Source organism: Onychomys torridus, chromosome 10 (assembly GCF_903995425.1).
Source record: "Onychomys torridus chromosome 10, mOncTor1.1, whole genome shotgun sequence".
NCBI classification, from domain to species: domain Eukaryota; kingdom Metazoa; phylum Chordata; class Mammalia; order Rodentia; family Cricetidae; genus Onychomys; species Onychomys torridus.
The window spans coordinates 35,332,737-35,358,654 of record NC_050452.1 but is presented as its reverse complement, the minus strand read 5'-3'; the positions used below and the strand labels follow the sequence as shown (position 1 = coordinate 35,358,654).

Genomic DNA, 25,918 nt, shown 5'->3' with positions numbered 1-25,918 from the left:
ACCAGATAAGATTATTTTTGTATAATATTCAGAACAGTGTGGTTCATTCAACAGAAAAAACAAGGTAAAAATAAGACTTGTTTCACACCTCTATAGTAAATTAAAAGATGTAATTCAACTTACTCTTTTACTGAGGCAAATAACTGGCCACATACTGCAGCCTAATGTGCAGCAGCAACACAGGCAGCCACACAGCAACCACCGCACATTAACAGGCAGATTCTTCCTAAGACAGCTGTTAACTCTGTTGATGCTGGCTTTAAACTCTTCAGGAGCTACCTAAAGGAAAGTAAGAAACATAACTGAGATGCTGAATGATGATAAATGAGTCTCAGCACACATTTGTCTAATTTCTAAGGAAAACTAATTTGAGAAGTATAAACAGTAGGTCAATAAGAGAGACACTCGCCAGGCTATGGTAGTGCACACCTTAACCCCAGCACTTGGGAGGCAGAAGTAGGCAATCTCTGAGTTCGAGGCCAGCCTGAGCTACACAGAGAAACCTCGTCTTTTTTTTTTTTTTTTTTTTTTTTTTGCCTGGACCAAACACAGGGCCTTGCACTTGGTAGGCCAAGTGCTCTACCACTGAGCTAAATCCCCAACCCCAACCCTGTCTTGAAAACCAAAAAAAAGAAAGAAAGAGACACTCACTTTTCCAGTTAATGAAGAAGGGAATTCTGATTCAAATTTGTTGCTCAGTCCAAATCTGTTCTCAAAAAAGAAAAGAAATGTTATTATATGACACTGTGGGAACAGCATAAAAGCTTGAACTACCCAACTTAAAAGGTGGGGTGAACAGAATGTGGACCCCCCTCTACAGAGTGTCTAAGACAGAATGAAAGTCTTAAGACAAAATCATCATAATGAGCAACAAAATATAGCATGCAATGATTTTTCCAGTGGAATCAAAACTTATGTAATGAGGGACAATGTTTAATAACCAGCAATATATAAGTAAAAGAATAGACGGTTTACTTCATTTGAGCTATCACATATACCTTAAAATCATCAAAGCATATTTTAATCAGACAGCAAATTTTCTAGCTTTCACTGATTTGAACTTATAGTGCATTTTGTCTTTTAAATACCAATTACAAGAATCCAACTGCTTCAATTTATTTCATTCTTAACCAAAAATACTTATTCAATGTTTATTTTTGTTCCTTCCAAGTTATAGTGCTATTTTTAAGAATGAAAGTTGATAGAAGCATTTTACAATATTAATTACACCACATCTAAATGTATTACAGCTAAAACCACATACACTAGACAAGAGAGCCCATGAAGCAAGCCCAGTACTTGAACAACTGACTAGGACCTTTGTACTCTGAACAGTAAGCACACAAATGGGCACTGGCTTTAAGATCACTCAAGCCCAGGACTGCCTAGCAGCCCGTGGGGTGGCAGGACCCAACAGGGCTGTGCAACTCAGACAGGTTTTCTTTTTCTCTTGTCACATCTGAATATAAGACATTATTAAATAGATGGTTTCATGGGTAAGGGCTGAAATATACAAAAAGGACTTGAGTTTAAGTCAGGACACAGCGAATGGGAAGCCGGACGGACAGTCAAGAATAAACAGCAGACAGTAGAAAGCAGAAACTGTCAAGTGAAGAAGAAGTAGTCAGCAGTTCACACTACAACAGCAGAAGCTGGAATGATCAAATACACACATCACCATGACAGGGCATTGGACCAGGGAGCAAAAGACAGTACAGAGAAAAATAGCAGAGCCCCTGAAGTCCAGCTGTGCAATGGTGGAGCACTGTCCTCCTAGTCCTCAAGACATTCTTTATTCTTAATTACATGTGCACTGGTGATGTTGCCTGTATGTCTGTCTGTGTGAATGTGTCAGACACCCTGGAACTGGAGTGATAGACAGCTTGAGCTGCCATGTTGAAGTGCTAGGAATTGGACCTGGGTCCTTGGGAAGAGCAGCCAATGCTCCTAACTGCTGAGCCATCTCTCCAGCCCCATCCCCCAGAGCATTCGTAATTAAAATCCTACTGCTTAAATCGCCTTAAGTGTTTCTTTTATAATCTAATAAAGCCTCAACTTTCTTGTTTTTAAGATCCCATAATGATAGTGGCAAATGCTCCAAATAGAATTCTTAATGGAAAAAAAAACCTAAAATACTACTGCCTAAATTTAAAAAAAAAATGTATTTATTTTTATTTTATGTGTATTATGAGTGTCAGGTCCCTTGGGACTGGAATTACAAACAGTTGTGAGCTGCCATGTGGGTGCTGGGAATTGAACCCAGGTCCTCTGGAAAAGCAGTCAGTGTTCTTAACCACTGAGCCATCTTCCAGCCCCCTATTGCCTAAATTTTAATGTAATTATTGACATATGAAAATAGAAATCAAATCCATCCAAATACTAATGGTAGTTAACCCTAGATAATGAAGACTATGGATGGCATTTTTTAATTTTCATGTTTTCCATGACTTCTCTAATAAAATCTGTTAGTATTTAAGACTAAATTGAAAGACTAGGGATAGGACAGGGGACATGAGCCTGAGTCTGGATCCCCAGAACACACACAAAAGCCAGGCACAGCACCTGTAAATGCAGCACTGGGGGAAGACAGGAAGAAGCTCATGAGCTTTGGTTCAGTGAGTTTCTAGCTCAGAAAATAAAGGCAAAGTGAGAACGAAACAGGAGACCGCCTCAACATGTGTGTGCATACAAGCACTACATAAAAATGTACATATAACACACAAGCATGCACACAAACCCTCAAAGGCACACTGTACACTACAGTTTAAAAGTACATATAACACACACAGTACACAAAAACACACACCAAAAAATAGAAAGGAAAAAAAAAACCTAGGAACAATTACACAAAACATGAGCCCTTTTGTATCTTAATAATCCTAAATTTCATTTTCTGCCTCATTGGGAAATTCAACTTCCTAATTTTTAAGTAATCTGTATGCCTTTCTTTATAATTAGAAAAAGAATTAAAATATTAAGAAAAAATAGATGAGAGTTTTAAGACAGAATATGTATGTACAAGAGACGTGCCTATATTTAGATAATTCTAGTAGCTTTAGAGTGTATTTCAGGGCTGAAAATGCCGCTCAGTTAGTAACATTCATGAAGTTGCCTAGCGAACATTTAGCTCTGAGATCAATCCCCAGCATTACATACACCAGGTGTGGTGGCATACATCCAAATGCCAGAACTCGGGAAGTGGTGACCGGAAGACCAGGAATTCAAGGTCGCCTTCAGCTACTTGGGGAGTTCACTGTCTGCCCAAGCTACATGAGAACCTGTCTTAAAACAAACAACAACAAAACCCACCAACCAAAACCAAAAAAGTGTATTTTAAGTTTTTGAAAGGGTCTCTGTCTCTCCTCTCTCTCTCCTCTCTCTCTCCTCCCTCTTTCTCATATATATATATATATATATATATATATATATATATATATATATACACACACACGTATATATGTACACACACACACACACACACACACACACACACACACGCACGCACGCATGCGCACACACACACATCACTTTGGTCTGGGGGTTTTAATGCTTATTTGTTTGTATGTGTCTCTGTGAGGTATCCTTCTTTACCTCTCTCTCGCATATATACACGTATAGACGTATACACATACATACATACATACACACACACACACACACACACACACACACACACATCACTTTGGTTTGGGGGTTTTAGTGCTTATTTGTTTGTATGTGTCTCTGTGAGGTATCCTTCTTTACCTCTCTCTACTTATTCTTCTGAGGCAGCCTCTTTCTCCCTGAACCTGGGGTTTGCTCTTTCCCTGCTAGTCTGGTATAAGAAAGCTCCCCCAATTCTCCAGGCTTTGCTCCCCTTGCAGCCTGAGTCACAAGCATGCTCACAGTGCTGAAGTCCTATTTGTGTCTAGATTACACAGCAAGTGCTCTTTTTATGTTGCTGTTAAGTCAGCTAAGACCCTTCCATACCTCCCCGTACTTTTGTGTATTTTAGAAGATTTACTTATCTGAGTGTTCCTGAGTGTTTTGCCTGCATGTATGCCTGCGCACATGTGTGTGCATGGTGCCCAAGGGGTTCTGAAGAGGGTCTCAGATCACCTGAACCGGGAGCTAAGGATGGTTGTGACTCACCATGTGAATGCTGGGAACTGAACCCAGGTCCTCCGTAAAGAGCAACAAGCCCTCTTAACCGATGAGCCCTCCCTCCCGTCCTCCATCCATAAAGCCCCTCAAGGTCAGGCAGACTGTAGAAAACAGGGTATGGAAAGCATGCCGATTTCAAGAAAGCCAAGCAGTACCAGCAGGCTGACAACTGAAATGGTGAGCATGCAGCCAGCAATTCACTTAGGTCAGACTTGTTAACTGCCAAGTACAAAAAACTAATGTGGTGCAGCTGGAAGAGCAACACAATGTAAAGGGAATGCCGGAATTCTAATCCTGGTTACAATATCAATTCATCATATTATTAGAAAAGTAAATCTTCCCTGCAATTTTATTTGTCTCAGACAAAAGCAGACCAAAGAGTTAATGTTGTGCTATCCTAAGTTTTTAGTTTGTACAGTGCTAAGGATGACATCCAGAGCCCTGGCAATCACTTTCTAATAAAGCTCCATCCCAGTGTCATCTCTAGTTTTATTTTATTTATTAAATAAAATATGGTGACTCACTATAGGTCAGTATGGCATGGAACTAGTAAGCTTCCTATCTCAATCCCTCCCCCTCATTTTTAAACTTTGTAATTGTGTGTCTGTGTTAGTATAGTGTGTGTGCTGGCTAGTTTTATGTCAAACTAATACAAGCTAGAATTATCTGAAAATTATTTCTCATTGAGAAAATGCCTCCGTAAGTGTTGGAGCCCACCAAGGTTTCCTATGGCTTTACCCAGCTGGCCTGCATAAGAGAATGATTGGTCCACTGGCCTGAGTGCAGGTGTTTGGAAGGGTCTACACTTGGTTGTATCTAGCAGGGGGAGGTATTCTTGCCTCACCCCTTGGCATTGTTATAAAAAGCCCTTTTGAATAAAGTTCTGGGCTGGTGGATAAGGATCCAGGCCCACCAGAGGCTAGCCTATGTTTCTTTCTGTTTCTTTCCCCTCTATATTTCTATCTAAGTCTCTTATCCCTCTCTTCTCGAGAGTCCCTGGGGTAAATAAATGTGGGAGCTGGTCTCCCACATGTAAGACCTGGCTCTAGGGCATTTTCTTAATGATTGATGGGGAAAAGTCTAGCCCATAGTGGGTGGTGCCACCCATGGGTTCTATAAGAAAGCAGGCTAAGCAAGCCATGCTGAGCAAGCCAGTAAGCAGTACCCTCCACAGCCTCTGCATCAGCTCCTGCCTCCAGGTTCCTGCCCTGTTTGAGTTAGTGTCCCAACTTCCTTCAATGATGAATTGTGATGTGGAAATGTAAGCTGAATAAACCCTTTCCTCTCCAGACTGCTTGGGTCACAGTGTTTCATCAGAGCACTAGAAACTCTAACTAAGACACATGTGCCACAGAGCTCATATGGAGAGAAGGTGATACCTTTGTGGTTTCTCCTTCCACCTTTACATGGGTTCCAGGGATCAAACTCAGGTTCTAGGCTTGGATAACAATCATGTTTACACACTGAGCCATCTCATGAGCCCAACTCTCCCAATTTTGTTGTTGTTGTTGTTAGGTTTTTGTTTGTTTTGAGAAACTTGGCTGTCTTGGAAGTTTCCTATGTAGACCAGATTTTGAACTCAGATTCTCCTGCCTCTGCCCCCTAAGTGCTGAGATTAAAGGCATACACTAGGGGCTGGAAAGATGGCTCAGTGGTTAAGAGCACTGACTGTTTCCAGAGGACCCAGGTTCAATTTGCAGCACCCACCCACATGGCAGCTCACAACTATCTGTAATTCCAGTTCCAGGGGACCTGACACCAATGCACATAAAAAGAAATAAGTAAAGGCGTACACCACCATACCCAGCTCCTCAAATTTAAAAAAAAAAAAAAAAAATGCAAGATTTAAGGGTTCAATTACACTTAGAACAGTTGCTATAATAAGGGAAATGTTACTGAAGGTTTCTCTCTTTACAACAAGTTTATATTCTAGAGTGAGGTATAGAGGCACATGCCTGCAGTAGGCCCAGAATTTAGAAAGCTGAAGTGGGAGGACTTGAGGTGTGAGGCCAGCTACATAGCAAATTCTGGTTGCAAATAAATAAATGTATACTGTAGCATGTCTTGCTAATTCATGTTCTGACAGAAGACAGTTATGAAAAAAGAAAAACGTAGCAAAGAAGATGAAATGTTCTGACTTTTAGCAGGAGGACACACCTCTAACTGACAGAGATTTGAGATGAGAAGGACCTAGGTTCTGGGTATTAGACACAAGTATCCACAGAGAGGAGCCAGCCAGTACAAAGGGCATAGGCCAGAAACACACCTAGAATAATGGAGATGGAAAGGAAGCCAGTGTAACTAGAATAGGGTAAGGGAGCAGAAGGAAGAGTCAGAGACTGTCCACAGGGTAGGCTAGGTCAGGGACAGGCTTGCAGCCAGAGAAAGGGCTCTGCTGTGGGATGTCTTTCTGTCCGCTGTGAACATGTGCTGCTCTGACTGGTTGATAAATAAAGCTGTTTGGCCAATGGTGAGGCAGAACAAGGTGAGGAGGTACATTCCGACTGGAGAGAGAGGAGAAGAAAAGGAAAGTGGGGCAGACTCTGAGCTACCACCAGAATAAAGATGTGAAAGTACTGGTAAGCCATGAAGGCACGTGGTAATGCACAGACTCATAGAAACAGGCTGAGTTAAGTTGTAAGAGCTAGCTAGTGAGAAGCCTGAGCCATTAGGCCACACAGCTGGTAAATAATAAAAGCCTCTGTGTGTTTACTTGGGACCAAGAGGCTGAGAGACACACATGGGAGACATTTGTCCCGACTACAGGGCTGGGCAGATCAGAGAAACTTCCACCTACAGGACTCTAAAGGAGATGAGGTGCCAGGTAGCTGATAAGGAGAGACAGCTGAATTCTGCACTATGATGCAACTATGATGCAGATGTGCCTGCCAGTGGAGCTGCAAAAGGGGGAAGGGGCAAGGAGTGGAAAAGGGAAAATAGTAAGTCTAAGGCACAAGGAGCAAGGGGAACACACAGAAAGTCGTGTTTAAACAGAACTATTGGGTTGCTTGACACAATGGGTACAGAGAAAGACTTCTAAGATGTCCAAATTTTTTGTCTATGGGACACTGTGCTGGCTAGTTTCTGTAAATTTGACACAAGCTAGTGTCATCTAGGAAGAGGAAAGCTCAACTGAGAAAATGCTACCCATCAGACTGGCCTGTAGGCAAGCCTGTGGAGCATTTCTTCATTAACGATTAATGTGGGAGGGCCCAGTAGCGATGTGGGCGGTGCCATCCCTAGGCAGGTGGTCCTGGATTCTGTAAGAGAGCAGGCTGAGCAAGCCAGTAAAGAGCATTCTTCCACGGTCTGTTTCAGTTTCTGCCTCCAGGTTCCTGCCTCAGCTTTCCTACTCTAACTTGTAGACCAAATAGTTCTTTCCCCTCTGAGTTGCTTGGTCATGGTTTTTATCACAGCAACAAAGAACAAACTAGAATAAGCACCCACAGTCAGTGACTAATAACTGCCGCTCCAGAGGATCCAACACCTTCTTCTAGCCTCTTCCGGCACACACATATTCACGGCAGACACACACACGCACGCACGCATGCACACACACACATGCACGCACACACACACAATTAAATCTTCCAAAGATTTTTTTTTTTATTTTAGCCTAAATAAATCCAATGCTGGGTCTATCATCAACTGAGAACAGGAAAGCTGCTTTGAACAAAGTATTCTGAATTCAGTTTTGGATAAGAGAAACTCTGACACTCCTCTTAGCCAACCTGTAGGACCCAGAGTCACAGAATTTTACCTCCCATAGCTAGGACAAGACCTGTGCACATATGAACCAGAAATTTCAGACACAAACTAAACACATGGGTTATACAGACAGTAAATGAAGACAGAACAGTTTTCCTAATGCTGCATTTTGAACTCAATGGAATCAGATTTTTAGCTATTTGTGGAGATGAAATCATAATTATGGAAGAAATTAACAGACCCTGCTGTCTATAAAACATGCTTTAATTTACCAACCATCTCAGTATGTGAATATCAACACAGCTCAACAAGGACTGAAAGAAATAAACCCTTGCAGTTGAACATGGACACACACACACACACACACACACACACACACACACACACACACACACACGAGACAGAGAGAAAGAAAGAGGGAGGGAGAGAGAGAACAGGCCTGATACTAACAGTGTACTCTACCAGAAGACACAAAACCCCTGCAGTTGGAGACAAGTCTAACAATTTTAACTTTGGGACCATATTCTGGACCATGTTTAGATTTGTTCCATTCTATGGAGTTACCATCTCATTCACTCAACTAAAAAGCAAAAGCTGGTCTTTCATAGTTCATTTTAGGTGTACAGGTGCTTGGCCTGCACACAGTCTATGTACTGTGTGTGTGTGCCTGTTGTTCAGAGGCCAGAAGACACTGGATTCCTGAGACTGGAGTGCCATGAAGTGAGCTGCCACCTGGGTGCTGGGGATCAAGCCCACACCCTCTGGAAGAGCAGCAGGAGGACTGCTGCTAGAGAGCACACTTTTAGTACCAGTATTCCCTTCTCCTCCCTCTCCACGCCCTCTGCATGGGTGAGTGTGCATGTAAGTGTGCATGAAATCTCAAAACTCTAAGCCAAAATAAAACTTTCTAAGTTAATTAAAACTTTCTAATTAATTACTCCAGGCATTTTGTTACAGTAATGGAAAGCTTACTAATACAATAGGCCACCAAAAATAGTAACTGTAAGTAACATTTCCTACTATAAAAAGGCAGACAAAGAAAGCTGAAGAACTCCTTCACTGAACAAACCCAGACTTCACCATAAATAACCACAATGCAAGTAAAAGGAAACCAAGAGGCACTTGCCAGGCAGAGTAGCCCACACCTACAACTCCAGCACTAAGGAAGCAGAGGCAGGAGGGAGGAGGCAGGTTTAAGGCCAGCTGGAACCACACAATGAATTCCAGCCAGAGGGAACTTGGTTATGTATCTGTGATCAACAAAAGGGAACAAGGAAAGTTGTATCAAAGTCTAGCCAACTCTACCGAAGTAAGCTACATGGAAGAACTTAAAAAATAAGAACTTTTTTCAGGACCATTAGAACATTTCAGCCCTTGGTACTCCCAAGTTAGCCTTAAATGTAGATCTTTCCCTGAAATCTAAAAAATGAACAGTCTCCAAACATCACCCATATTGTAGTAAAGAATATCATTCCACAAATGTAACGAGGAAGCTCCTCTACAACCTGGCAAAGGCTGCTCTCTTGGCATATTAGCTGCCGATGGCAACAAGAGGTCCAGATATGTCATTAAAAATAGTCCCCAATCAGCTTAGCAAGGGCAGACCCAGTTCTTTGACCTCATCCATCACAGAGCCAAAATCAAACCAAATCAACCAAAGGAACCACATTTACACAAGTAAAGCTCAGTTGTTGCTCTGTTTTCCCATATCTTATGGAAAAGTTGTAAAATTTGATGTTTTAGACCTAGAACACCTCTTTCCCTAGGGACCACGAACCCAGCCAGGCCTCTCTCATGTTTCACCTAGATGACTGCAACTGTGTCTTCAATTTCACTCCAGCATTTCCCTCAGTAGTGGAGCCACCACGGCACACTAAGTGTGTGCCTGTAGACAGCCTTTCATTCACAACCCTGGAAGTAACCCTGATTGATTAAGCTCACTGGTCTCTCCATCAAACACGCACACACTCCTGTTTTCTGTATGGTCTAGCTGTAATATAACTCTTCTTCAGACTTACTGGGTTTACATCTCCGAGTCTAGTCTAGTTCTTCCTAAGACTGTTTTATCCTTCCTCAGCACCATCTTCCCTAACCCCAGAACTGTCAATCACAGCACTTTTCACTGCTTTCCTTTTCCTGTAGAACTCATCTACTAGCTGTGAACTGCGTGAAGACTCTTCATGTCTTTCAGAGCTCATCTAACGTCTGGCATTGAATGTGAGGAATACCTGTGAAGCTGGAGATACAGCCAAATTGGTCGTTCTCAGAGCAAATGAAACCCAGGGCTGCTCCTACCCAGAGCCACATCAACCAGACATGGAAACAACAGAACAAACAAAATAAGGTGTTGATAAATAATTAGAGCCAGTCTTGGTAGTGCATGCTTTTATCCCCAGCACTTGGAAGGTAGAGGCCAGCCTAGTCTATAGGGTGAGTTCCAGGACATCCAGGGCTACACAGAGAAATCCTGTCTAGAAAAACAAACAAACAAACCCAAAACTTCGTACCTAAATTCAGTATCTAGAATAAACTTTTTACTCTATACAGTCTTCTAAGATCGGTTGTTTCACTTGAAGTACACCAGTTTAGTGAGGTGGCAGGAGACTGAAGAAAAATGCCATTCAAGGAGGCTGGGTCTCAAACCAACACAACCTCAGGGGCCCTTCTGATAAGGCCTTTTTTGAGTAAATAGTCCTTTAGAAAAATTGACTAGCTGATTTATGCTCAAGATCTTGTTTTAAAGTAGAAAACACAGCCAGGCCTGCTGGCACACACCTAAACCACTACACCCCACCCCCACCCCCCGGGGAGGGGGGAAGATGGTGTCTGTCTACAGAGTTCCAAGAGAGCCAGAGCTACCCAGGGACCCTGCCTCAAAAACCCCAAAAGCACAAATAAAGCAGGGAAGTAATGTATCACATTTTGGACTGATTTTTTTTTTTCTTTTCAAATAGTAAAAATTAACCACAAAATGTGTACATAGGGAATAAAAATCAAATCGTGATAAATAAGAATTTGTTGAATGCCTATGATGGGTCCAGGTCATAAAATTAAAGTTGTATTTCTGAGTCTCATACCTAACCTCCAAAGTAGGTATTATCTCCTTTTGCAGGTGAGAAAAGTGAAATTCAGAAAAGTTCATCTATGGTTAGTTAGGAAGTATCCAAGAATTGAAACCGCTATGACTGATGTCAAGAACCAGTCTTTCCACAGCACCACCCATTACATATGAAATATGTCTGATATAAGAAACACCGAGTCTCATTAGAAAGAAATGCTTAGAGAAGGGCATGATGGGATATGCCTACTCCCAACTACTGGGGAGGCTAAAATTAAATGAGCATGCCCAGCCCAGGAGTTCAAGACCAGCCGATCAAGATCCCACCTCATAAACACACGTACCCTGGCCTTCCCCTTATGATTCTGACTGGGTCAAGTGAGCAAAACAAGCTTACACAGAAAACAGTGGTGTGCAGACACTTGGGGATATCAGCTGTTCCAAGTTAGAGTTAAGGCTTACCCTTGCTGAGAACAAAACCTCAGACAGCTGTATAATGTACCAAAAGCCTGCCAGGAGCAGTGGCTCAAGCAGCACTCTGGCAGCTGAGGCAGGAGGATAGCTCGAACTTCAAGACAGAGTAGGCTACAAAAGGAGACACACACAGGCTGGGGGAAACAGGGACACATGACCTAAACTAGCCAAGCCACGGCTATTTAAACTTTTTCCTCAGCCAGTACCTCTAGTCAGCTTCAAAGCTCAGTAGTCTTCCTGCCTCCACTGGGATACATGCATAACAATATAAACTCAAGGAGTCTCTCCAATTCAAAAATGTATTTTTAGAGCGGTATTAAGTTATTGTTTAGAATACTATTCATCAACATTAAATAAGTAAGCACAATTTACTTTTCACTATTTTGCTCCTGTATTCTTCTTAGCCAGCCAGGTAATACTTAAATTAGTGAATTTCACATCTCTGAATAAGCACAAATCTAACTTCAAACTCTGAATTCAAACCCTATGTAAATTTTCCAGTTCCACTACAGTAAAACTTTGAAACCTCAGCTCATTACCGTATCTCTCTTTGTTTTATTTTCATGGGGAAGGGCATGCCACAGTGCATGTGTGGGGTCAGAGGACACTTCTGTGGAATCGGTCCTCTCCTCTGCTTTGCACGGTCAATTCCAGTCGCCAGGCTTGTGTGAGAAGGGCTATCCCTCACTGAGGCAGCTCTCTAACTCTCATTTCTTCAAGGAAGTCCACCCATCAAAAGGTAATAGTCGTCCTATTCAACCCCCCCCTTCATATCCTTCCTCAAACTAAATGCCTGTATAACTCACTTTCCTGAAGTTTACCTCCTGTCTTTTCTTTTTCTCTCTTTCTTTTCCTTCTGGAGCTGAGGACCCAACCCAGGACCTAAATCCCCAACCCTTCTTTCTTTTTTTTATAAGACAGGATTTCTATATGTAGCCATGGCTGGCATGGCACTCACTATATAGACCAGCCTGGCCTCAATCTCACAGAAATCTGCCTGCTGGCCTCTGCCTGAGTACTGAGATTAAAGGCCTGTGATACCACACCTGGCTTCTGAAGTTGACTTGTTAACAAATGGATGATAGGACCTAAGTTAGAAATCAGAGATGATGCCCGCTCTAGGAAATCCTCAAGTTTGATTCAGATACAGAATGTGTATGGAATAAGACATAATAATGATGATAACTGTTAGCTTACTCAGCTAATACAAGCTTTGAATTACTTTTAAATTAGTTTCCTCAAATTTTAAAAATTCCTTTATACTACTAGCACATTCTCTAAGAGTTATCACCCTGGTCAGGTGGTAGTGGCGAACACCTTTAATCCCAGCACTCTGGAGGAAGAGGCAGGCAGATCTCTATGAGTTCGAGGCCAGCCTGGGCTATAGAGTGAGTTTCAGGACAGTCCCACAGAGAAACCTTGTCTTGGAAAACAAACAAAAAGAAGAGTTATCTTCCTTATAACAAGTCAAAGTTGGGCTGCAAAGATGGCTCAGCAGGCAAAGGTGCTTGCTGCCAAGCTTGACAAGGACCCACATGGAAGGCATGATCACTTTGACAAGAGTACATGTGCCCACACACATGCACACAAAGTCAGTGATTGATTTTAAAAATCAAAGTCTCCAATAAATTAGCAATATATTTTATTCTGAGATAAAGAACTACAAAATTTAAAATTATAAACCAGTGTCATCCAGGAAACTATACCATTTGCATGTCCCTTTCACAGTTTCTGGGCCCAGCCCCTGGACCCTGCCTGGCGCCTAAGCTGCCCTTCAACACGGTTAGAGTGGCCACCAACCTGATTGGCTGGAAGTTGGCTGACCCTGGGCACATGGCTTTCCTGTGGTTCTGTCCCATCAAGCAACCTAATGAAGGTGCTTCAACGTGTAAAAGAAATGGCTGGAATAAACCGTCAACACTAATGTGTTATGTGCTGTGCTTCCCCAGGACTCACCAATCTGTTTAGCGGGGAATGTGAGAAAAAGGGTGTATGGGAATAGCAACCAGTTGTGTCGGGCTGCTCTCCATTACTAAAGAAATAAACATACTTACATCCTTCAGATCAAAAAGGAGTAGTAGCTGGTGACCAACACTATCTAGTGTGCTTGCCATTTTTCTTTTTATTTTCATTACATGGTAAGAAGTCAAAGAAAAAAGAAAATATACTTTTGTAATTCAAGTCTTCCATATTACATGAATGTAAATACATACATGCAGGTAAATCAATGCATATAAAGCAAAATAAGTAATTTTAAAAATTGGAAATATTCAACTGCAAAAGCAAGCATACAGGTAGATCTGAATCTTTTGAGTCTGGCCTGGATTATTTTTGTGTTTGAGTGTTTTGCCTGCATGTATGACTGTGCCCCAAGGGCATGCCTACTGCTCATGGCAGTCAGAAGAAGCTGTTGAATCCTCTGTAACTGGAAAATGGATGGTTGTAAGCTACCAAGTGGGTGCTGGGAACTAAACCCCATCCTCTGTAAGAGCAACAAATGCCATCTCTTCAGCCCACATTTTACTATAATTATTAATAGCTTTCCTGTTTATACTTATAAAGGAAAGGAAAGTGAAACACATTCAACAGTGATAATAGCACATGAACACCAATTTCAAAAACCTTTGCAGGTGCTAACTATGCTATACAATCTAGTATGCCTAATATTATGCACGATGGCCATATGTAAGTTTTATATTACTATACCAATCTATATCACCACAAAACAGGCTTAAGTTTTCACTGCACCGAGATTCTATATATACAAGCTGTTTCAGAATAAAAAAGAATTAACTAAATGAATCACTGTTTGGTTTTAAAATGGCAGTGCTGATTTCTTTTTCTTTAAATAACTTACATATTTTTAATTCATGTGTATTGGTGTTTTGACTGCATGTATGCCTGTGTGAGGGTGTCAGGTCCCCTAGAACTGAAGTTACAGAATTTGTAAGTTGCCATGGGTGCTGAGAACTGAACCCAGGTCCTCTAGAAGAGCAGCCAGTGCTCTTAACTACTCAGCCATCTCTCCAGCTCCAATGCTGATTTTGTTGTTTTGTTCTTTGAGACAGGGTTTCTCTGTGTAGCTTTGTGCCTTTCCTGGAACTCACTCTGTAGCCCAGGCTGGCCTTGAATTCACAGAGATCCGAATTCGGGGATTGAAGGCATGTGTACCACTGCGCAGCCCATTGCTGATTTCTTTTTCTTTTTCTTTTTTTTTTTTTTTTTTTTTTTTTTTTTTTGTTTTTCGAGACAGGGTCTCTCTGTGTAGCTTTGCGCCTTTCCTGGAACTCACTTTGTAGACCAGGCTGGCCTCGAACTCACAGAGATCCGCCTGCCTCTGCCTCCCAGAGTGCTGGGATTACAGGCATGAGCCACCACCGCCCAGCCCAATGCTGATTTCTTACTGCTGTATTTTACGCATATCTTTCTCAAAGTAGAAAATTACCTAAGGAGGGTAATAATCAATAAAGGCTAATATTCCCTGAGCACAGCAACACACTGGTGCATTCTTTACATTCATTAGCTCACTTAATCCTTAATCTAAAAGGTCTGAACCCAGCTATCATCGTGTGAACTGAAGAGACAGACGGGTAATGTCTATAAGAAGTGGTGGAAGACAGTTACAACCAAACTATCAGAAGACGTGTCTGAGGAAGATCCCAAACATACTAAGGCTTACTGCTACTGTGAGCAAATGCCACCATCACCAGTGTCTGGAGCAGAGGTCCTAGCTACAGACCAGAATCACCTATAAGACTCTCCCCCACCTGATCATGTACCAGAGCCTCATCATATGTGGACCACGGACCTGGAAAGGGGGTGGAGCAAATGCTGGGGCTCCCCAGATGATTTTAATGGGCAGATAAACTCGACTAAATGAATCACTGTTAGACTTGCAATTGGCAATACTGATAATAATAAAGAGGCTAGTGTGTATTAAGCACAATGCCAGGTGATTTTAACAGACAGATAAGATGAAAAACCATTAATAATTATTTCCCACTCTGTTAACCACTCCAAATAGTCAACTACAACCAACATTTACTGACCATCTGAGCACTTTGCCTATTCTATTTCCCAACAAAGTGTTTAGCTTTTCTTCTTGAAAAGAGACATTACAACTATACTTGAATCTTTTTGTTGTGCTGTTCTGAACCCAAGGCAAGCACTCTACAGCTGAGCCTCATCCCCAGCCCTGGCTGAACCGCTGTAAATAAAATTCAGCCAGCTTTTATCTGACATGAGGATTTTAAGGACCATCACAGACAACATGAAAAAGTTTGGAAATCCTTTTGAGCCAGGGTCTCTCTATGTAGCCCTGACTGGCCTGTAACTCACAGATCCCCCTGCCTCTGCCTCCTGAGTGCTGGGATTAGACAAACGCCACCACGTCCATTTTCTGTTAGTAATTGCTTCTTAAAGCACCCATAGTCCTTAAGTTTAAAATAAGAAGAAAGTCCTAAGAGTCAAACTAGAAATTAAATAGCTGGTTATGACACTAAAAACACTGTGATAGACATTTAAGTTGTATTATTCATAATCAGCTATATTCCTTAATTAAGCGTGTAATGACAGTTGACACAGCTGTTATTACGGTGCAAGGCCCCTCTCCTCATCCAGGTAATGGGACAATGATTATGCGGTGTTTTTCAGGTAATGGGACAATGATTATGCGGTGTTTTTCCTGTGTTAAGTCACCTAAATACACACTTAACAGGTGCTAAGAAACCAAAGCATTACATAAGCACACCCAAACAACAACATGGGCTAGTCAGTATGACTGCTCTCCGCAACAATGAGAGATGGAAGGGCTCTGCGGACAATCGTAGAAGGAGTCTCACTGTTTCACTCACTGACTTATCCACAGCACATCCCACTCACCCTACATCAAAACACAAGGAAAAGTACTCCAGACATCTTCAGCCTCCCCGCCTTTCCATATCAGTGATGAAGCGATATGTAAGGACAGGAAGTTTGAGCTATGACTTTTAGCCAGAGATATCAGCTGCAAAAGCCCAAGTTGTATCAAATAGCCCACGTTGTACGAACTCCGGACTTTATCAGGGAAATGTTACAAAACTTAGAAAACTTCCTCCTTCCGGACAGCTCATTATTTGCTTCAAGTCTACACATTCCTTTATTAGTCATGACCTTTCGGGGTGCTTTCATCCCTTATTATCTGAATAATATTGGGCTTTTGATGTTGCTAATAAGCCTCACAAGAACCCTTATCAAACAAGAAGCCAACCGAGAGTCCTGCCCCAAAGCAGAGCGATTACAGGAAACTCAGTACTTACAAACATGTATCTTTCTGCCTACTTTTATGTCCACCTGTGTATTTCTATTATATATAGTGGCAGAAACTTGAACTAGTTTGGCAAAAATTGACTCTTAGGGAACTGGGAAGCCCTGTGGGTATGTGTGACAGACACAACACGGTAAACCTCACTTACCAATTGCCACTGGGGTCTTACATCCCAGATCAGACCTCTGAGCCATATGTCAATAGACCGTATGGCACAGGCCCAAAGAATAACGGGGAGGGGGTGGTTTACAAAGGTGGATCCCGTAAAATATACAGGCTCTTCCATCCCTAGGCTGAAGGGATGGCCCATAAGGCAGTCCATCTTCCCTGCTGGGAACCCACACATCCCCCGGGGCCGTGGGGCCTGCTCCAGGACTATGGAAGGGAGAGGAGGGAAGGCAGTGTCTGTCCCCATTTGGGAGTCCTAAACAAATGGAAACAGAGCAAGTTCTCACTTCCTGGTCGCCGGCGTTTCCAGGAGGCCCCCGTCCCGCGCCAGTCACCGGGCACGGGGGTTCAAGGAAAAAGGACTCCGAGGGGTACTGGGGCCCACCCAGCCCGCGCCTCCCGTCCTCGTCCTGGGCCTTACACGGTGACGTGACCGGAGCCGCGGACCACCACCGGGTCGGGCGAGTACTTCAGCAGCTGCTCCTCCAGGGCCCGCTCCTCGTCCTCCTCCTCCTCGTAGATCTCATCGAAATCCGCCATCCCGCGCCGGCGAGCCCCCCGCCCGGGGCCCTGGCTCTGGGGCGGCCGCGGGGAACGGCTGGCGAAGCTGCGGGCGCGGAGGCCGCGGAGCTGGCGCTCGGCAGTGTCGGCTCCGGCTACTGAGGAGACCCGGTCCCGGCCGCCGCCGCCGCCGCCGCCGCCGCCATTACCGTGGGCAGGAACAACAACACAATGTCAACATCCGCCGGGGCCGCCGCCGCCGCCGCAACTCCGGCAACCACAGCAACAGCCAGAGCCACCCCGCAAGCTGGAGCAGCCGGCTACCGCATCGCGAGACTTCCCGGGAGCGCGGGCGGGAGCGCGGGCGGGCGCGGGCGTGGGCGCGCGGGTGGGCGGGCGGGCGCGCGCACGCGGGAGGCCTCGCGCGCTCCCGGGACGCCGGGCTCTGCCTCCGCTTCCACCCGTCGGCGCGGCCCCGCCCCCAGGCTCCCGGGTCACCGACCCGGAAGGCGGCGTCGGCGAGGACCCGGGCGGTGACCCACGCCACCCGACCCCACCCTCCACCCCCGATGCGACACCGAAAAGCCAAGCTGAAGTCATCTCTAGCCCAAACCTCGAGGGTGGGCGGACGGACGAAGCAGCCCCTGGCTGGAAGAGAGAATGTCTGGCGTGGGGACCCGGCTGAATCATCTCATCTCGGTTTTTTTTTTCTTGTCGGTGTCTTTTTAGGACACGATGCCAACCACAGTTGGTTGACTTCCCCAACTTGAGACCAACAACAGGAACAGTGCGTTCTTGTCCGCAGTTCTGATTTCCAAAAAATCTCCAAAAGTCAAATATCTTGTCCTTCTAGCCTCTCAAGTACAGCCCCGAGGTTGTTTGTTGGGTGGTAGTTGTTGTTTTAAACAAGAAGTCTCGCCATCATACTATCAAACAAAGTTGACAAATTCTCCGCGTTCCAATTTCAGAAAATGCAGTTCTATGCTTCAACTCCCTAACGAAAGATAATCTGTTCTTTTCCATTAAAACCTTACCAGTTTCCTCCACAAGAGAGGAAGAAGGGGGGTGGGAGATGGGACAAGAGGAGAGGAAGGAAAATGGAAGGAGGAGCAGTTGGCTTAATAGATGGGTCACCTTGGACTTGGTTTCATAATCGAGAGTCTGCCAGGCATACAAACAGCCCAGGGACAGGACTCCTAAGGACAAAATGGACAATGGAGTAAGGAGAGTTTATCATTGTACTGGGGAGGGAAGCATAGCTGTGCTGGACCCAGGCTCCTGCAGACGGTTCTCCACATAGTGCTCACATCCTTGAAGTTCATTTGTGGGTCTTTGTCCAAGCAGAAAATGCACAAAGGTTAATGTGGGTGGTGAGAAACGCTGAGAAACTAAATATTGGAAAGAGTTGGAGAAAACGGGCAGTGAGCTAGGAAGGGAAAATAGTTGGTGTGTCAACCTTCCCAGATTTATTCATTCAATGAACACCGAGCCAACTATGTGACAGGTTGTGTGTATGTGTGCTAGAGTCCCTGGCAGTAACATCTGTCATTAAGCAATTGTAATTCTGTCAGGTGTTCAGAAGGTATGCCGGGGGCTCCATTGGAGCACATACGTAGGAGGCAGCTTAGTTTGGTAGTCTGAAGCCTGACCTTGAATCTCAGTCTACTACTTGCTATGGGACCCCGGACAAGACATTTAAGGTCTTGGTCTTTCCTATGTAACAGGAAGACATCCGTAAAACCCTAGCAGTTGAAGCAGGAAAATCAGGAATTGAAAGTCACTCTACAAAGCCAGTTTGAGGCCAGTTTGGGCTGCAATAGACCCTTGTCTCTAAAATAAAATAAAGATAACCGTATCTACCCCTCCGGGCTACTTGACAGACTGTCTTGACACATGTGGAATGCTTAAGAGAGAGCCTGGAACACAGTGAATATAGTCACAGGCAACATTCCTGATTCTCCCAGCTTTCTCCGCTGTGAAGACCACCGAGATCCTTCCGCATTGTGTCATGTGTTGGTGTCATGAAGTATCACTAGTTTCAGAGACCCTCTGTGACTTTCCTCTTGGTTCCATGTGCCTTTAATGGTCTCACTCAGGACTTCAACCCCAACACATTAGCTGCAGGAAGCTCCTGAACTTCCTCCTTGGCTGAAAAAAGGAGGGAAACAGGAGTAAGGAGAGGGAAAATAGGCCTTGTCAGGAGGGCCCACGCCCTTCATGCTGTGTGTGACCCAGAAGTCACCTTTCAGTAGACAGCAGCTGATCGAAGAGCTGAGAGCTTTCCAAGGACTGACTGACTGATGGAGCAAACTGTAACAGACCCCTTCCTTCGGCAGCACCCTCCACAGATCCCGCCTTAGCGGAAGATCATGTTTTCTGAATTGAGATGTCTCATGGCCGGCATGATTGCCAAACATTGGGAGTTAATGAGGCATAGGCGGACTTGCAAGGACCTCGCTCTCAACACCGGTGGGCGCTGTGTGGGGAAAGCATTCCTGTTGGACTCCACAGAGAGCTCATTCTAACTCGCACTGCCTAGGCGTTAAAGAGGAGCTGCTTTTTCTCCTTTTGACTCTTCTTCCTGTTCTGAAGAACCTACCAGTGTCAGAAAGAAGGGCGTGCGGCCTGGGAAGGAGGCCAAGAGGATGACGAAAGAAGAGTCAAGTGCTTCTCTGTAATAGTTGACATCATAATTCCAGGCTCCACCCCCAACCTGTTTCTTGCCAAACTACTTCCTCCACCTTTCCTGAGGATGGACCAGCCTTTTTGGTATTTCCCCCTTCTACCTCAAGAGTTCTCCTGTGTTCACAGTACCCACCCCTGCGAACATTTCTGTCCTTTCAAGTCCCTCTCCATACTCCTCATGTCTACATTTACCTTCAGACCAAATGGCTCAGAACAAACAGGACACCTTCTCAGTGACCCAAAGTTTTAGTTGCTGTTTGGGGGGTGTGGGAGTGAGACAGCACCTCACTTCATAGCCCAGGCACGCCTGGAACTTGTCCTCAAACTTGTGACAACCCTTTCTGTCTCATCCTCACAGATCGTGAGGAGTTTATTATTCCTAGATTTAAAGACCTCCAACTAGTCCAGTAGTGGTGGTGTGAGGTGGTGGCGCACAACTTTAATGGCAGCGCTCAGGAGGCAGAGGCAGGAGGATCTCTGAGTTGTAGGCCAGCCTGGTCTACAGAATAATTTCCAAGACAGATAAGGCTACACCAAGAAACCCTGTAGTCACGCTTTCTTGGGACGGCCAGCTCCCCAATAATGACATGGAGACATTATTATGGATGCTTGGGCTTTAGCTTAGGATTGTTCCCAACTAGCGCTTATAACTTAAATTAACACGTTTCGATTCATCTATGTTCGGCCACATGGCTTTTACTTTTCTTCCAATGTGTACATCCAACTTTCTCAATGTCTCACTAGCATCTCTTGTGTGCCTAGATTCATCCTGAGTTCCTCTCTCTTCCTGGAAGTCCCACCTATTTGTTCCTGCCTAGCTATTGGCCATTCAGCTCTTTATTAAACCAATCACAGTGACACATCTTTACGCAATGTAAATAAATATCATGCAACAAAATCCTGCCTTGAAACCCCACCCTACCCCATCCCCTCAAAAAAGGCCAACTTTTGTCAGGACAGAGCTGAGTGGCCTTGGGTACACTTATGACATATATTACTTTTTTGTGCATTGATGTGATTTTGCTTTCATGTATGTCTGTGTGAGGGTGTTGGATCCTCTGGAACAGAAGTTACATCTGTGAGCTGCCATGTGGGTGCTGGGAATTGAACAAAGGTCCTCTGGAAGAGCAGCCAGTGCTCTTAACCTCTGAGCCATCTCTCCAGCCCCCACATTTATCTTTCTAAGCTTCTTCACCCTAACTGGAACCTTTGCCATGTAGTTATGAAGGACCAAATGAGAAAATGAATGTGCTGTGGACTGCACTGTATCCTTCCTTAAAATTCATATGCTAAAACTTTAATCCTTAATGTGATGATGGTCTCAGGATATGGGGCTTTTGAGAGCTACATGGGTTTAAAACGATCCTAACAGCTGGATTTCCAGAACAGGATGTCTACCTTGATAGAGACAGCAGAAGCCCTACCCTCTTCCTCTCTGCCATGTGAGCTGATGGCTACCTGAAAGCCAGAAGAATGTTCTCCACACACTGGAGCCTTGGTCTTTGATCTCCTACTCTCCAGTCTAGAACTTTCTGATATTTAAGCCACTCATTCCAGGTGGGCAGCCTCCTCACCCCTCCCACAACACACAGTCCCAGGATTTCTCCCACACCCGTTCTGGGGCTTACCTGCCACCACAGCTAACTAGGAAGCAGCCTTTGATGATCAATAAGGAATATAAAAATATAGAAAAAGAATACCCATTTCTTTATGATTTGATGATGACCCATGGCCTGGAGTACAGGTTAACTGCCCAGTGGCTTCCAGATGTAACAGATGTGAAGGGAATGATTTTGGCATTCACTGACTTGTCCTGGGGACACACACACACATGAGATGAATGAACCCACCTTGTGATAGACAGTGTCCACCCCCCTAATGCTTATGCTCAGTTTGATGCATTACACCACAATAGTAAGGAAGGAGAATTTGGATGTTCTGACTCTGTCAGTGGGAAAACTGAAATAGAACCACCATGAAGAAGTAAACAGGGCTCCTTATACACCCCCCAACAGTGAGGAGGGAGACTTTGGAAGTGTTGGCTCTGTCAGTGAGAAAACAAATTGGAATCAAAATCAACCAGGAAGAAGTAAACAGGGCTTATTATATTCCCCTGAACCCTGGCATCATTGCAACAAAATCTACATCCAGTGATATTCTTGATTTTGACTACACAAAATGTCCTTCTACACCAGACACTTCTGGAGAGTGCAACATCAGAAGGAGGGCAAATCTCAGCAGTCACTTAGTTCTTCAGATGACATTAGCACCTGCCTATGGGACAGCAGTACAACTCCAAAGGAAGGAAAAGTGGTGGATGCAAAGACCATCTCGACAGGACATACGACTGTAGACATTTCTTGGCATCTGTTTTAGGCAGTTGTGGATGATCAGAAACTTAAGATTCATGATAGCTATTAAACAGTACTTCCAAACCAAGTCACTTAGAAGCTACTCACACTACTGAAGTAGACTGTCTGGTTTTCAGTCCTTGTAGTGAGCTCATTCTTGCCATAGCGTCAGCTGACAAGACTGTTGTTGCCTTGCAGGATCTGAGAAATCTGAAACTCAAGTTGCATTCCTTTGAATTACATAAGGGTGAAATATTCCAAGTTCAGTGGTCACCTCACAATGAGACTAACTCTTGGCTTCTAGTGATCGTAGATAGAGTGCCTGGGGTTTAAGTAAAGTTGGAGAAGAACAGCCTAGAAGATGCAGAAGATGGCCCACAAGAGTTGTTGATTATTCATGGTGGTCAGACTGCCAAGATCTTCGAATTCTCCTAGAAGCCTAGTGAACCTTGGCTGATTTGTTCTGTATCAAGAAATAATATTGCACAAGTGAGGCAGATGGCAGAGAACGTTTATAATGATGAATGCTTGAACATTTATAATGATGAATGCATGGACCAAGAGCATGAGGATCCTAGACACATCTGCATTTCTGATTTTTAGACTCCTCCTTTTCCTCTGAACCTTTTTTTTTGTTTTGTTTTGTTTTGGTTTGGTTTGGTTTGGTTTGGTTTTGGTTTTTCAAGACAGGGTTTCTCTGTGTAGCTTTGCACCTTTCCTGGATCTCACTCTATAGACCAGTCTGGCCTCGAACTCAGAGATCCACCTGCCTCTGCCTCCCGAGTACTGGGATTAAAGGCGTGCACCACCACCATCCGGCTCCTCTGAACCTTGAGATCAAATTTAAAACTGGTTTTGAGACTCAGGCTTTGTTCAGCTATCCCTTTAATGTTGGTGCCTCTAAAAATTATTAACCCAAACTGGCTGTTTTCTAATCTTTTCTAAAATTGTTTTTAGATTTTATTTTTATCTCTATATATGAATGTTTACCTGAATGTGTATCTATGTACCACATGTATATAGTGCCCTCAGAGACCAAAGAAGACATCAGATCACCGAAAACTAGAGTTAAACAGTTATGAACCACTTAGAACTGTACCCTGATCCTCTGGAAGAGCAGCTAGTGCTCTAAACCACTGAGCCATCTCTCCAGCCCTGTTATCTAATTCTTACCTGAGGACTGCATTAAACAAAGCCACAGACTTACATTTAAATTCTCTTGAGGAATTTCCTAGTAACAAACTAGAAACCCCAGGTTAAAATGGTTTCAGAAATAGGACATATTATGTGTGCTTATTTTTCTTCTTAAGCTATATGCCCAAGTTTCTAGGCCTTTAAGGAACAGAGCCAAGGGAGGTAGGTTGCTAAGCCATGACAAGTATTGTAAGTTGTCATTGTCGTGAAGGAACTAGGGGAGCTCTGAGTCATACAGATTCCCACTTTTAGATCCTTCACTTGACTCCTCAGGGTGCACAGTGTCCTATGTCCACTGTCTCCTCTTGGTTTCATTAAGACTTCATGTTCTTCCTTCTCCATAGAGTTTTGCTTGTTAGTGTATTTTTTTTCTTTGAGACAGGGTTTCTCTGTGTAGACTTGACTGTCCTGGAACTCACTCTGTAAACCAGGCTGGCCTCAAACTCACAGAGATCCTCTGCCTCTGCCTCCCGAGTGCTGGGATTAAAAGCATGAATCATCATGACCCGGTGCCAGTTTTATTATTATTTTTAATTATATTAATCCTTGATAAGAGTTTCTTTCTTTTTGGGGGGTAGTCTTTGACAACTTTGATACTCTCTCCATTTTGGTTGACTTATCTCAGGATCAAGCCTGTTATCTCCTTGACTAACTGTGTGAGTGCTTATAAGGAGGAAATCGCTTTTCTACATTAAAAAAAAGTCACCATCCCAAGGACTACATGTTTGTGTCCCCACAATGCTGTGGATATTGCTCTGTATAAATAAAATGCTGTTTGGCCAGTGGCCAGGCAGGACGTATGGGTGGGACAAGAGAGAAGAGAATTCTGGGAACAGGAAGGCAAAGTATATATTAATAGAAATGGGTTAATTTAAGATAGAAGAAATAGATAACAAGAAGCCTGCCATGGCCATACAGTTTGTAAGTAATATAAGTTTCTGTGTGTTTACTTGGTTGTGTTTATAGTCTGAGCGTCTATGGGCCTGGAGGGTGAGAGAGATTTGTCCTGACTGTGGGCCAGGCAGAAAAACTCCAACTACACCACAAAACTTATATATAGGTCCAGATGTGGTGGTTCACTCCTATAATCCCAGAATTTGGGAAGCTGAGGCAGGAGGATCAACAGTTCCAAACTATCCTGGGCTATGAAGTGAGACTGTCTCCAAAACCAACAGCATCAGTAGCAAGCCTGTATATAGAAACCCCAACTCAAAAGGTGATAGCATTAGTGGGTGAGGCTATCAGGAGATGATCTGGTTGAGGGGACAGAGCTCTCTGAATGGAATTTGTGCCCTTAGATCATAGCCCCCCAGAGAACTGATCTGTGCTTCCATTACATGCAGACACAGCAAGAAGACAGATGTCTACAAATAAGGAAGATACCATGTGTCTGAGATACTTTTCGATTGTGTGACAGACCAGCATGACCAAGGCAACCCATAAGAGTTTAATTTGCAGCTCACTGTCCCAGAAGGTTAGAGTCCATGGCAGTCACAGTGGAGAGCATGGCAACAGGTGGGCAGTAGCCGAGAACTTGCATCTGAGCCACAAGCATGAGGCAGAAAGAGAGACTGAGAAATGATGTGGGCTTTTTAAACCTCAAAGCTCACCTTTGGTAAAGGTGATGGTGATGGAGGTGGTGGAGGTGGAGGTGGTAGAGGTGGTGGTGGAGGTGGTGGAGGTGGTGGTAATTATGGTGGGGAGGAGGTGGAGGTGGTTGATGGTGGAAGATGTGGTGGAGGATGTGGTGGGGGAGGAGGAGGAGGAGAAGAAGGAGGTGGAGGAGGACGTGGTGGTGGTGGTGGTGATGGTGGTAGTGGTAGCAGGATTAGAACCAGGGCTGGAAGCAGAATGTTTCCTCACCATGTAGTCTAATCACCAGTAGAAGCCAGGCACGTTGGTAGATATATGTAATTCCAGCACTTGGAAGACAGAGGCAGGAGGATTGCAGCAAGTTCTCAACCAGCCAGGGATGCACAGCAAGACTCTGTCTCAAAATAGCAAACAAGTGAAACACCAAATATTTGGGTTACTTACACCTCTGTCTTCCCAACACCTGAAGGACAATTAAACTAGATTAATAAAATATAAAGTACATGTATGGAACCATTTGCTTTCAGGTTTTTCTGGGTCATCTCACTCTATGTATACATATTTAATTCAAATCCTGTCTCCAAAATATTTTCAACATAAATAAAAAAATTGGATTATTTTACATTCCTTCAATGGCATCTAATTAAAATTTATCTTATTTAAATCAAACAAAAACTATAAACAAAAAATACAAGTTGTATTCATTTTTCTTCTCTATCATCTTTTAACTTCACAGAA

General features: G+C 43.8%; 1 protein-coding gene and 1 pseudogene across 2 annotated transcripts in view; one reads left to right on the top strand and one right to left on the bottom strand.

The window, feature by feature from the left end:
* Chic2 (cysteine rich hydrophobic domain 2) overlaps nt 1-17,720 on the bottom strand; it is a 44,624-nt gene extending 26,904 nt beyond the window's left edge. The window contains exons 1-3 of one of the 2 annotated variants that reach the window (XM_036201307.1): nt 17,278-17,720; nt 652-706; nt 124-279 (exon numbers count right to left, since the gene is read on the bottom strand). In XM_036201307.1, the coding sequence (XP_036057200.1) occupies nt 124-279; nt 652-706; nt 17,278-17,396 (330 nt within the window). In that variant the 5' untranslated portion in view covers nt 17,397-17,720. The remainder of the gene's footprint in view (nt 1-123; nt 280-651; nt 707-17,277) is intronic. The other variant, XM_036201306.1, reaches the window with a different exon arrangement.
* A 4,028-nt stretch (nt 17,721-21,748) lies between these two features.
* On the top strand, nt 21,749-22,996 carry LOC118591866 (annotated as a pseudogene).
* Nucleotides 22,997-25,918: the final 2,922 nt, after the last annotated feature.